At 40.4% G+C, this 12968-nt stretch overlaps 1 protein-coding gene across 1 annotated transcript in view; it reads right to left on the bottom strand.

The window, feature by feature from the left end:
• Slf2 (SMC5/6 complex localization factor 2) overlaps nt 1–11451 on the bottom strand; it is a 62462-nt gene extending 51011 nt beyond the window's left edge. The window contains 4 exon segments of the mRNA NM_001134612.2: nt 4364–4418; nt 6886–7619; nt 8258–8301; nt 11169–11451. Coding sequence (NP_001128084.1) covers nt 4364–4418; nt 6886–7619; nt 8258–8301; nt 11169–11308 — 973 coding nt within the window. The 5' untranslated portion in view covers nt 11309–11451.
• Between the last annotated feature and the right edge of the window lie 1517 nt (nt 11452–12968).

Here is a 12968-nt window from a genome sequence, read left to right as displayed (position 1 = left end):
AGTATACTCTTCTGTCTACATCAAGGTTATTCACAGAACACTCTGAAGAAATGTTTAAATTCTAAGGTTAGGTTGAGATTATCCACTATTTATGTAATGAAAACAAAAGAATTTACACCAACTGACAATGATGTCCAAGAAATTTAAAGCTAATGACTTATGCTCAGTTTTATTGCTAGTCTATTAGATTACTATCTTATGAAAGGTATCACTCCCTAAAACATTAGACACCACACACTGGACTACCTGGTTCTAGAAATACTTTAATATCCATAGGTGTAGAGGTTTTAGATGATAAGCAAATATAGGAATAAAGAGGCAGATAAATAACATTAAAAAAAAAAACTCATCGGGCTGGGTGGTGGTAACACATGCCTTTAATCCTAGTACACTGCAGAGAGGCAAGAGGATCTTATTTAATTCAAAGCTGGCCTGGTCTACATAAAGAGTTCCAGGACAGTCAAAGCTACATAGAGAGATCCTATCTCTAAATAAATAAAAAAAATAAATTCTATCTTGCATGGTGGTGCATACCTATCCAGCAGTCAGGAGTCTGAGGCAGGAGGATCATGAATATAAGGCTAGCCTGGCCCAGAAGAGGATAGGAAGGTTGGACAATACAGTCTCAATACAACAACAACCTTAGCCAACTAACCAACCAAAACCAAAACCAAAAAACAAACAAAAAACCCAAAACAAATCAATAAGTATTTCCATCTAGTGACCATCACTAATTCTTACATGTCTCTAGTTTTCAGCTGTGATGGGTTTAACTAACTGTGTCTTCACAAATATGTTCAAGTACTGACCTTCAGCACTACAGGATGACACCATGTGCCTGAGCGGTACAGTTACAAGTCAAAGAATGCTGAAGATTAACAAACGCCCAAATCTGTAAGATGTAAAGATGTTCTTTCCCTAGAGTTATCAGAGGGGCCTTACCAATGCTCTGATTTTAGATGTCAGCTTTCTAGAACTATGAGGTAATAATTTCTGTTGTTTTAAGCTATCCTAGCTAGGGTACTTTGTTACAGATGTTGTATTTATTAATGAATACAACCAGAAACATTTTAATAACTATATATTTTCTGGGTAGTGGTGGTGCATGCCTTTAATCCTTTAATACCAGCTCTTGGGAGGCAGAGGCAGGCAGATCTCTTGAGTTCAAGGCCAACCTGGTCCATAGAACAATTTCTAGGACAGCTACGGCTACACAGAGAAACCCTGTCTTGACACCCCATGAACTGCCCAAGTCTGAGCTTTTTTTTTTTTAAATGTATGTATATGAGTACACCAGTTGCTGTCTTCAGACACACCAGAAGAGGATATCAGATCCCATCACGGATGGTTGTGACCCACCATGTGGTTGCTGGGAATTGAATTCAGGACCTCGGGAAGAGAAGTCACTGCTCTTTGCTGCTGAGCCATCTCTCCAGCCCCCATTAATCCCCCCAAACAAACAAAGCTATGTTTTTTGAGTTCTGGTTTATATGAGTGTTTGAGTAGAGGCTGGAAGTTGCTGTTGGGTGTCATCCTTTTTTTCTTTTTTTAATATTTTTTTTATTCATTTATTATATATAAGTACACTGTAGCTGTCTTCAGACTCACCAGAAGAGGGCATCGGATCTCTTTACAGATGGTTGTGAGCCACCATGTGGTTGCTGGGAATTGAACTCAGGACCTCTGGAAGAACAGTCGGGTGCTCTTAACCGCTGAGCCATCTCTCCAGCCCATTGGGTGTCATCCTTTATTGCCCTCCACTTCATTTACTTAAGCAGGGTCTCTAGCTGAACATGGATCTTACCAATTAACCTAGCCTAGTTTGCCTATGTACTCTGGGGATGCTGTCTCTTCCTCTAGAGCACTTGGGTTACAGGCCGTATGCTACACTTGCCCAGCACTTATATGTGCTTAATCAGTCTTTAAAATTTACATTATGCTAAAAACAAATTCACTGAGACTGTTGTGGTGGCATATGACTTTAGTCCCAGCATTTGGGAGGCAGAGGCAGGCCCATCTCTAAATTCAAGGCCAGCTTGGTCTATATAGGGACTGCTAGACAAGACATTCTGTCTTGAAAAAAAAAATCATTAACTCATACTTTAATCATTCATTTAAAATTCATGAAGACTGGAGGCATATATGAAATACTTGTCTAGCCCATGCTTAAGGGTCAGGAAGACAAAGAAATTGTTTTCAAGCCTGCTTGTTTTGGGATGGGGAGGAGGGGTAAACAGGGTCCTATGAACTCCAGGTTGGTCTGGAACTCATTATGTAGCTGAGAGTGACCTTGTACTCCTGACCTTCCTGCCTCTACCTACTAAGTGCTCAGCATGGCGGCAGGAGACACAGTCAGATATATCTCCATGAGTTCAAGGCCAGTCTAGTCTATATAAATTGCTAGAGTAGCCATGGCTATATAGTGAAACCTTGTCTCAAAACATAAAACAAAAGGCCCTCAAAATAAATAACCTTAGGGGTTACTTTTATGAACATATACTCTGGAAAATGCAATTTTAAAAATGAAGCTAGCTAAATGTGGTGCTCCTCCCTCCCCCCAGCCCAAGTCTGAGACTCCTAAACTTTCTAGGAAGTAAAGGAATGGCAAAATTTTCAGTTCTTTTATACTTCCTAGACAGTCTATCGGCTGGATATTTGTTTCACAGTACTTTGATTATAGGTGAGCACTGCCATGTTTTATACACAGATAATACAGATCTGAACTATGGTCCTTGTGCAACAAGCGCTTTATCAATTAAGCCATTTCTCTAGCCCCTTAATCTTGTTTCTGAGACAGGGTCTTGCTATGCAGCCTAAATTTTAGGCATGGAAATTCATGCCTAAATTACAGGCACATATTACCACATACAGAGGGATTTTAAATTATCACATAAATGACACAAGGAACCCAGTAAGTTTACATTAAGTATTAACTATTGCTGTGTTCACTACATCTTCCCAAATGTAGGAATAATCCGTGAAGTTCATTTCTCATATGAGGTTATGGCAGAAAATGCTGACACACTAGATGAATAAGATTATTTCTAGAAGCCTTTCCTTTCCTCAGGAATAACATTCTGCAGTGTTAATTTTTAATATTTTTTTAAAAGATTTATTTATTTTATGTATGTGAGTACACTGTAGCTGTCTTCAGACACAGCAGAAGAGGGCATCGGATTCCATTACAGATGGTTGTGAGCCACCATGTGGTTGCTGGGAATTGAACTCAGGACCTCTGGAAGAGCAGTCAGCGCTCAACCTCTGAGCCATCTCTCCAGCCCAATTTTTAATATTTTAGTTCTGGATCCCTACTTTAAATCTTTTTATACAACCTCAAGTTGCTTCAAATCTTTCTGTGGGCAAGAGAGATTTAACACATGAATGGTGCTCCCAGACTCTTGAACAACAATAAACCAGGCTCTCCTAGGCTCTCTTGAGGTGTTCAATTTAATATTGTTATTTGATTAAGAAAAGATACCTTAAAGAACTGAGTTAGCTGATTGAGATTGTGCATGCCTTTAACCCCAGCACTGGGGAGACAAGCAGAGGCATATATATTTTGTTGACTTTGAGGCCACCCTGGGGTACACAGGGTTCCAGGACAGCCAGGGCTATAAAGAGAGACCCTGTCTCAAACAAAACAAAACAAAACAACCAACCAAAAAGAATTCCTGAGCTAAGAGCTATTTGTGATTAAAGTATCAATTAAACCTTGGAGATGTCCTTGAGATGTAAAAGCACCTTTGTATTTGGAGTCTTTGGATCTTGCTTTAACTTAATGCAAAGCATCTTTAACAGTACACCAATACTACAAGATTATGTTTTTGCTCATATGTTCTAGGACAGCATCCCACTGTCCCAAGCAAGCCCCAAACCTGCAGTCCTCTTCCCTCAGCCTACTGAGTGTTAGGATGTGGATTTGTGCTACCATGCCTAATATCAAGATTATGTTTCTTGATATAGACAAAGATTCAGAGGTGAAATACTAGATATCAGTATAAAGAATGCAGTGTTAAAACACACTATTAGGAACTCCTGAAGAAGGCAGAGAGGTCAAGAAAACAGATTATGCAGAGTAAATTAAGCGTTTATTTTTTGAGGTCAGGTATTATTCTATGTAGTTCAGGCTGACTTCAGTCTCTAGAGTCTCCTGTCTCAACTGCTTGAGCTTACAGGTGTGTGCCACCACACCCAGCTCTGAACATTACTCTTTTGGGATGTAGTTTTTAATCAAACGCTTAACTATTAGAGACATTTAATTCTAGGAAGGAAACTGAATATTTGAACAAATTTTTTTTTAAAAACTGGTATGAAAAAGATACAAACTCACTTAGAAATTCTGTTTAAGTCTGATGCTACCTACCTGAAAGTTCCCACGAATCTGAAGATGATCTTTTTCTTGAGAGATGTCCATTTTCCTAAGAGGAAAAGGAGAAGAAAATTAGGAATTCTGAGAAGTAAAGAATATGAACTTACACTTGAACAGATTTCTAGATGAATAAAGCAAGCACTTATATCCAGAGGTAGCTTTAAAAACAAAGTTTAATCTTAAAATGAAGGGTATGGGCTGGAGCTATGACTCAGGGTAGAGTTCTTCCCTAGACACATAAGGCCCAAATGCAATACCTAGTATTAGGGAGATACACATACATATATACCCCACACCACATACTCATGAGGCCATCTTATCATTTAAAAAAAAAATCACAAAAATGAAGTCCCTGTTTCATAAACTAACAGTGATTTATAACTCAAAAATTAATACAGTAGGGCTGGAGAGATGGCTCAGGGGTTAAGAGCACTGACTGCTCTTCCAGAGGTCCTGAGTTCAATTCCCAGCAACCACATGGTGGCTCACAGCCATCTGTAATGGGATCTGATGCTCTCTTCTGGTGTGTCTCAAGATAGTGACAGTGTGCTCACATAAATCTTTTAAAAAAAATTAATACGGGGCTGGGGATTTAGCTCAGTGGTAGAGCGCTTACTTAGGAAGCGCAAGGCCCTGGGTTCGGTCCCCAGCTCCGAAAAAAAGAACCAAAAAAAAAAAAAAATTAATACAATAGAAAAAGACTACTGGTATATGGGCCAAATATTACATCTATTATCATCAGCAACTTCAGAAGGTACAATTTTATTACAAATAGGCCTCTAGATTTACAAATACTGTCTAGTAATATATAATTCTGAGATTTCTTTTTTTCACACCTAGAATGTTATAGTTTATTTTTCATTTACCTGATTTGAAATTTTCCTTTTTCTTTTTAAAAATACTATTTATTTTTATTTATATGAGTGCACAGTAGCTGTCTTCAGACACACACCAGAAGGGGGCATCAGATCCCATTACAGATGGTTGCAAGCCACCACGTGGTTGTTGGGATTTGAACTCAGGACCTCTGGAGGAGCAGTCAGCGCTCTTAACCGCTGAGCCATCTCTCCAGCCCTTGAAATTTTCATAGTAGCTTAATCAATATAGCACGTCTTTGCAGTGCTGGGGACTCAACCCAAGGCTTCTCACATGCTTGGCAAGCACTCAACCAGTTAGGTGCACTCCCAGCTTGGTGCTTTTTGATTTTGAGACAGGATTAGGCTATGTAGGCCAGGGTTATCTCTAACTCAGAATCCTTTACCTTAGCCTCTCAAGTGCTAGAATTATAAGTATGTACTTTTTTATATCTGACCTTACTTGTTCTTTAGGTAGATAAAATTTGAAATTAACAACTTGAGAACTTCTGTTCTCGCTCTCGGCAGTAAGAAGCTGATGTTAATGCTAATCTGATTCTGTATACTCAAGAGAAAAATATGATAGGATTAAAAACTATGTGCAATTTTCTAAGTCATCAGGTATGTTTCTAAGACCCATACCTAATCAATTACCTAAGATTTACATATGAGGCGGGAGAAAAAGTTCATGGGTTAAGAGTTATTGTGCCCTTGTAGAACTTGAGATTAATTCCTGGCACACACATGGCACAGCTCACAACCACCTGTGATCCTAACTCCAGGGGATCTGGTGGCTTCTTTTGGCCTCTACATATAGGTTCAAATAAAGTAAATAAATTGAAGATTTACATATAATCTGAAACAGTGGTTCTTGAACTTTTCGAGGGCAGTTATCTGGAGACCTTTTAACTGAAAGATGGCTGTGCTCTGACTCCTCTGTTTCTTCCTGGGACAGAGAGCATATTAGACAAATCCAAGGGCCACTGCTAATACTGCTCTGAGGACATTTTGAGAAGCACTGTTCTAAGTTGTTTCCTACTCTTTTATATTTGCCATTCCTAAGTACCTCCTTTTGGCAAATCTTTAAAAAAATTACAACACTTGCCTGAAAGAATGTTTCATTCTTTTCTAACGTTTCATTAGAAAAGATCTTTGTGGAACCAGAGAGATAGCTCAGAGGGTAAGAGCACTGGCTGCTCTTCCAGAGGACCTGGGTTCAATTCACAGAAACCACATGGCACTCACAACTGTCTGTAATTCCAGTTCCAGGGTATCTGACACCCTCACACAGACAAACATGCAGGCAAAACACCAATGCATATAAAAAATGAAGAGGAATCATTAAAAAAATTGTTAAGAAAAAAAATCTTTGCCCCTAGTCTGTAAAAATTATGGTAAAGACTGAATTCAGCTGAGCAGTAGTGGTGCAAGGCTTTAATCCCAGCACTTGGTTATTCCCTTAAATGTTATGGGTTGGGGCTGGGGATTTAGCTCAATGGTAGAGCGCTTACCTAGGAAGCGCAAGGCCCTGGGTTCGGTCCCCAGCTCCGAAAAAAAGAATCAAAAAAAAAAAAAAATGTTATGGGTTACTAAGTATCTTTAGACTTAGGTCTAAGCACAGTACAGTAGTAACAAAGCCACCTCAGTAATCACTATACATACCAGATTGGAGAGATTACTCTTCCCAGGTACAGCCTCATTGTGTTTGCTGTGCTCATGCCTTGGCTTACATTTTTTCCCTACACCAGAGGACTTTAAGGAAAGGTTGCTTGCTTCTGAGAAAGAATTTTCTGAGTTGATTCTCTGCTCCATTTGTTCCTTTCTCAACTTCTTCTGTTCTCGTTCTCGGCAGTAAGAAGCTAATGACAACTGGAACCTAGCCCCCAGTGGGCTTTCTCCTGGATGGTGTCTAGATAGGCTGCTTCTGCTACTAACACTTCTGGAGCTGTTCTTGAAGATGTCACCTTCTGTGGCTGGGACTTGCTTTCTGGAGTCTTCACTGTTCTTGCCTCGATCTCTGTCATTCTTCTCCCTGTTACTTTCATGAATGAACAGTGACTTCCTTCTCTCAGGAGACCGGTGTTTTTTCTTCCGTGCCTTGATCTCTTTGGGCAATCGGTAAGAGGAAGGAGCATAGATGCCCGCTCCTTTGGGTAAATATTTGGTGCTTAGAGACATACATGGCCGACGTGACTCATGGACGCCACGGTCTTTGTGGTGCTCTTTCCCGCCTTTCATGAAAGCTTCTAAAATAGGACTTTCTTCTGATGACATCCTTTTGGGTTTAGGTTTTTTTGGTGAAGATAATTTCCTTTCAAATTGCTCTGTCCCAGTGATGGATAATCCATTTCCTCTGTATTTGATGTCTGATTTTTGGGAATCCAACATATGTTTGTCTAAAACAGCCACAATTAAAACACATATAAATCATACATTATTAAAAACAAACTGATGTGTCCATTATTATTTATACTAACTATTAACTTTTAACTGTATTGAAGCTACTAAAAATTCAAGCCAATTAGTAAGTGGTGATAAAATATTTTGGGGGGAAGAGAGAAATTAAGAAATAGGTTTATCTTTTATGAAGTTTCATGAATCCCTTCTGCTATGTCATCTAAGCTCCCTGTGGCTTTATTTGTGAGCTACTTTACCAGAGAATAGACATAATGACTATAAGCTGGAATATTTTTAATGTTAAGAATGTAGAAGAGGGCTGGAGAGATGGCTCAGTGGTTAAGAGCACCTGACTGCTCTTCCAGAGGTCCTGAGTTCAATTCCCAGCAACCACATGGTGGCTCACAATCATCTGTAAAGAGATCCGATGCCCTCTTCTGGTGTATCTGAAGACAGCTACAGTGTACTTATATATAATAAATGAATAAATCTTAAAAAAAAAAAAAGAACGTAGAAGAGATGGTTTACTGTTAGCACATTTTCATTATAAGACATTTCTCAATTCTGAACAGCACAATCAAGTTTGGAGGCTCTTCACCTCTAAAACAACCCATCAAAAATACATTAACATGCATACCTTGTTTTGAAGCTGGCTTGAAGAAATCTATGATTGATTGATTCCTGAAAATAAAAGCACAACTAATATGACATCACAAAACCAAGTATTAAAACCTCAATGTTTTAGATTAAGTAGTGAATTAGATTTACTTAATGTGGGCTGAATTCCAACGTCTAATTTAACTAATCAGGTTCTAAAAACATTAGTTTGCTAAACCACAAGGAAATTAAAACATATAACCATTTTTTACTAAGTTTATAAACATAATTGAGACTTATGAAATCTAGAGTACTAAAATGCCGAAATGAAGTGTGAATCCAGGGTGCTGACTCCTGTGTATGGCTACAACAAGCTAAGGCGGAAGATGCCGGGGAGAAACATCTGATTGTATTTGTTATAAACAATGACTAGAGAGATACACCATTCAAACAGAAACCTGGTAAGTAAGAGATCAGAGACCTTAACAGAGACTTGCAACAGGAGTAGAACAGCAGATGGGATAATGAACAATTAAATCTGAAAAGGAATGTGCAAGGCAAAAGCAGAAAGGTTCATTCACGAATCTTACACTAATCTCTTTATAAACTAACAGCAAAAATAGAAGGAGCCACAATTGTGTTTCAATTTTTTTTTTCAATCTAAGATTCCTTCAGATTAGCTAGGTGCAGGGGCACACACCTTTTAATTCCAGCACTCAGGAGACAAGGCAGGTGTGTCTATGTGAATTCAGGACTAGTCTGGTCTACAGAGTGAATTCTAGGCCTAGTAAGGGCTACACAACGAGACCCTGTCTTGAAAAACAAATCAAAACAAACAAAATGGACAAAAACAAGCAAAGAGTTCAAGGGGCTGAGGAGATGGCTCAGTAAGGTTAACAACACTTGTGGCTCTTGCAAAGAAGCCAGGGTTCCCCAGCACCTACATGGCTATTCACGAATGACTAACTCGAGTTTCCAGGGATATGTAATGCCATCTTCTGGTCTCCTCTCATCAGACACACACATGGTGCACATACACATGCAGCCAAAAACATTCATTTACATAAAATAAAAATAAGTAAAATACTTATATTTTTACAAAAGCAGCACACTGCCTAAGTAAAATAAAAAGGGAATCAGACAGTTAACAAGCAAAAACCCAAACCAAACAGCTTTAATAATGTGTACAGGTTGTATGCCCAAATGCGGGCATACAATTATTACCAGAACCTATACTCTGATCTGTTCATGCACGCTGAGATGTTACATGAAGAAAAAAAAGAGTAAATAAATTTTTTTCCTGAAATGTATCCATTTTTTTTGAAAGAGAACAAACAAGCACAAGGCTACTGTTGTCTCTCCCGCTGAGGCCAGTACTCTGTGGGAAAACCCAAGCAACCCAAACCCAAGGCTGACCTCCTTTTCTATCTGTACGTTTTACTGGTCACATTAGAAGAGCAATGCACATCTTTACTGTTTACCTAGACGCCACGGGTATGCTGAGAGAATGTGAATGATTATAAGAAATATGAGTGACAGCTTATGGGAGAATACATGCATTTGTTTACAGAAAGCAAATTACATTAGGTAAAGTAACTCCACCACTGAGCGAATGAAGACATGCTAACCTGCAAAGGGGGGACAAATGATGCCCTATTACTGGTAGTGGAGAGGGGCAAAAGAACCCAGAAGCAGCAAATAAAAACCAAGATCCACTCATATCTTTTTACTAAATATTAACACCATATTCCTTCCCCAAAGTACTAAACCTAATGCCACTCTTCAATGCATCTGAAAGGAAAAAAATGGCTTTGGGTAAACCATGAAATATAAATGAATTCTGAAGAGGTAAAATAACTGTTTTCTAAGTTCAAGCACACAGAAATGTCCATTACTTATGTATAACTGGTTCAAAAAAAATTATGACAGCTTCACAAACCTTTATCTGGAAGTTCTGGGGACAAATGTGTTAGGAATTTCAATTTATTGGATTTCGGAGAGGAAATAACTTGAGTGTATTATGTACAGCCCCCAGCAGGATCTGGTGCTGCAACCTGTAGTCAAAATAGTAATATTTCTCCAGCAAAGCTTATCAACACTCAGTAGAATAAAGACCACCCACAACCTTATATTAATTATTTCTGGTCAGCCTGGCCTGGGCTGCCAAGTATGCTGTGGCAGAAAATTAATGAAAACATTTGCTTTCCACAGCTCTCTGGCTTTCAGAATTAAGATAGAGGATTGTGAGTCTGTGCTACAGTACTAAAACATAAATTTGCTTTTAAATGTCTGTTACCACTTCTTAAAATTAAAAATAAAAAGACAGTACCAAGTTCGTAGATAATCTGAATGTTTTATTGTCAGAGGATGTCATTTGATTAAATTCTCCATCATTACATAGCTCCCAAAAAATCTTTACTATATATTAAAAAAAAAAAAAAGGAAAGGAAAAGGAAAAAGGGAAAAAAAGGTCTGTTGGTGAGGGAGAAAGTCACTCAAAGAGAAAACAGGCGCATTCCAAAAATGTTTTTTAGAATCAATGGTAGTGTACACTGTACTATTAAGTAATTCGTGGGTTTTCCTTATCACATCTTACATAATTAAACTCTGTAGAAACCACTAGGATCAGAACGATCTAGAGGCTTCAAGTAGGGAGGGCCCCAGGGTAAGCGCTTCGAAAAGGAGAAATACAACCTTCTACCTAAAGCTGCCTCTCCCGCAGCCATCTAGGCTGGTGGTCACTTAGACCAAAAGCAACACCCCAACTACAGAAAAGGAGACTTCAACTCCCAGAAGCCACCGCGCGGAGGCGGGGCAAGGGCTTGCAGGCCCCAGAACATCAAGGCCTGAGCTCGCTGAGGATGGCGGGAACTGAAGACCAGCCGTCCGCAGTCCTCCCTTATACCCGTGCCCCCGCGACCCGGCCCCTTCTCAAGCCCTCTGCACGGTACCTGTCCCCAGGACTCTCTGTTCTTTTTCCCGCTGCAGCAGGGGTGGTACTACCGGGTCTCAGATGGCAGCGCGGGGGCGACGACCCCGGGGCTGGGGATGAGGGGAAACCTGGCCTAGCGGGCATGCAGCGCCTTGTCATGTCGGCGCCGCTGGCGACGGCGGCATGAGCTGTGGCTGGAGAAGCTGGTTGCGTGGTTGCCGTCTTGCTGCTGGGACTCGGGGAGGCTGTCGGTGCAGAGGTGGGCGGCACCCCCTACTCTCTTCATGGCGGTTCTCTCTTCGGAAGTGACTCCGGTGTGAGCGGGAAGGAACCTGAGGACCATCAGGGGGCGGGCCTTACTTGAGGTGCCGTGTCTCAATTGGCTGACGTAGAGGTCACTCTGGTGGTAGCGCAATAGAAAGCCTCGGCCTGCTAGGAGGGGGCGGGTTTTTTGGAAGGGGGAGGGGAGAATGAAAACTGCCCTCCCCAGGCCCGTCACGTGCGCCTGGGGCGCGCGCCTCCTGGTCGGGGCCGCGTCGGCCTTGGCGGGTGCGTGGGAGTGGGAAAGAAGAGGCTGTGGCGGGTGCAACGACAGCTGGCGACACCCGCCTGCCTGATCGAGGGCTAGGAGTGAGGTTTGCAGAAGAAAATCCGAGCCTGCAGCTGTCTGCGTGAGGATGGCCAACACTTGTCACGATTGTGCTACAGAAGTACAGCTGCGCTAAAATGTAGTCACTTTAGCATCTTAGGCCAAAAGGCCATGATCCTGTCACCATTTCATCTATGTTCCTACTTTTACAATGTGACCGTTCTGTGAGGGATCTTTTATACTGTGATATCGTTGTTACATCTTTTTTTTTTTAAAGGGAGGGGGCACTCAGTCTTTGAATTAGACATTTTTTTTTTTTTTATTTTGTAAAAGCGTTATATCTGTAAAGGGTCTCTCATGAAGTCCCTACAAATAGCCTCTCCGCCCCCCCCTCCATATTTGTAAAGGACTTGGGCTTTAAAGGCTGTTAGGTTGGGTTTCTTTTTTAAATTTTATTTATTTATGTATATGATGCTCAATTTGCATGTATGCCTGGTTGACAAGAGAGCATCAGATGGTTGTGAGCCACCATGGGGTTGCTGGGAATTGAACTCAGGACCTCTGGAAGAGTAACTAATGCTCTTAACCTCTGAGCTAGCTCTCCAGCCCTAGACTAAATTTTCTTTGCAGACTGAGAAACTGGTCAGAATAATTTAAAACTCACTTTCCATGTGTATAGAATGGGTATAATTACTCACTTCTCTGGGTAATTTTAAGTAATAAAACCCGGCAATGTTTAGATTCTCTCATGTAATTGGTATAAATGGTTCTCTTTCCTTTGGTCTTCAGGTTTCCTGCAGTAACTGGCCAGTTGCTTTAGGGAAGGCCTGTATTCCTAGCACTTGGGAGGCTGAGGTAGAAGGGTCAAGAGATGGCGGCTGTGGCTGTGCTGATAGTTCAAGGTGTAAAGGAACTTGCTTTTATGACTTGGGACCACATGGCTGAAGGAGAGAACTGATTCCATTCAGTGAGTTATCCTATGACTTCTCTCAGCATATAAACACATGAAATGAATGTAATAAAAGACACATAATTTTTAAAGAGAGAAATAGATATTGAGAAATAGATATTGAGTCCAGTCTTGACTGTGTAGCAAGATCCTGCCTCAAAGGAACTAAATAAAAATCTCCCAGAGACAAAAAAAAAAAAAAAAAAAAAAAAATCTTATCAATCTCAAAAACGTCCAGGCTTTAACTGAGAGGAATGTTCCTTCAGTTGGATAAAGCAAAT

This window comes from Rattus norvegicus, chromosome 1 (genome assembly GCF_021556685.1).
Source record: "Rattus norvegicus strain SHRSP/BbbUtx chromosome 1, alternate assembly SHRSP_T2T, whole genome shotgun sequence".
NCBI lineage: Eukaryota > Metazoa > Chordata > Mammalia > Rodentia > Muridae > Rattus > Rattus norvegicus.
This window is presented reverse-complemented; position numbering and strand designations above follow the sequence as displayed.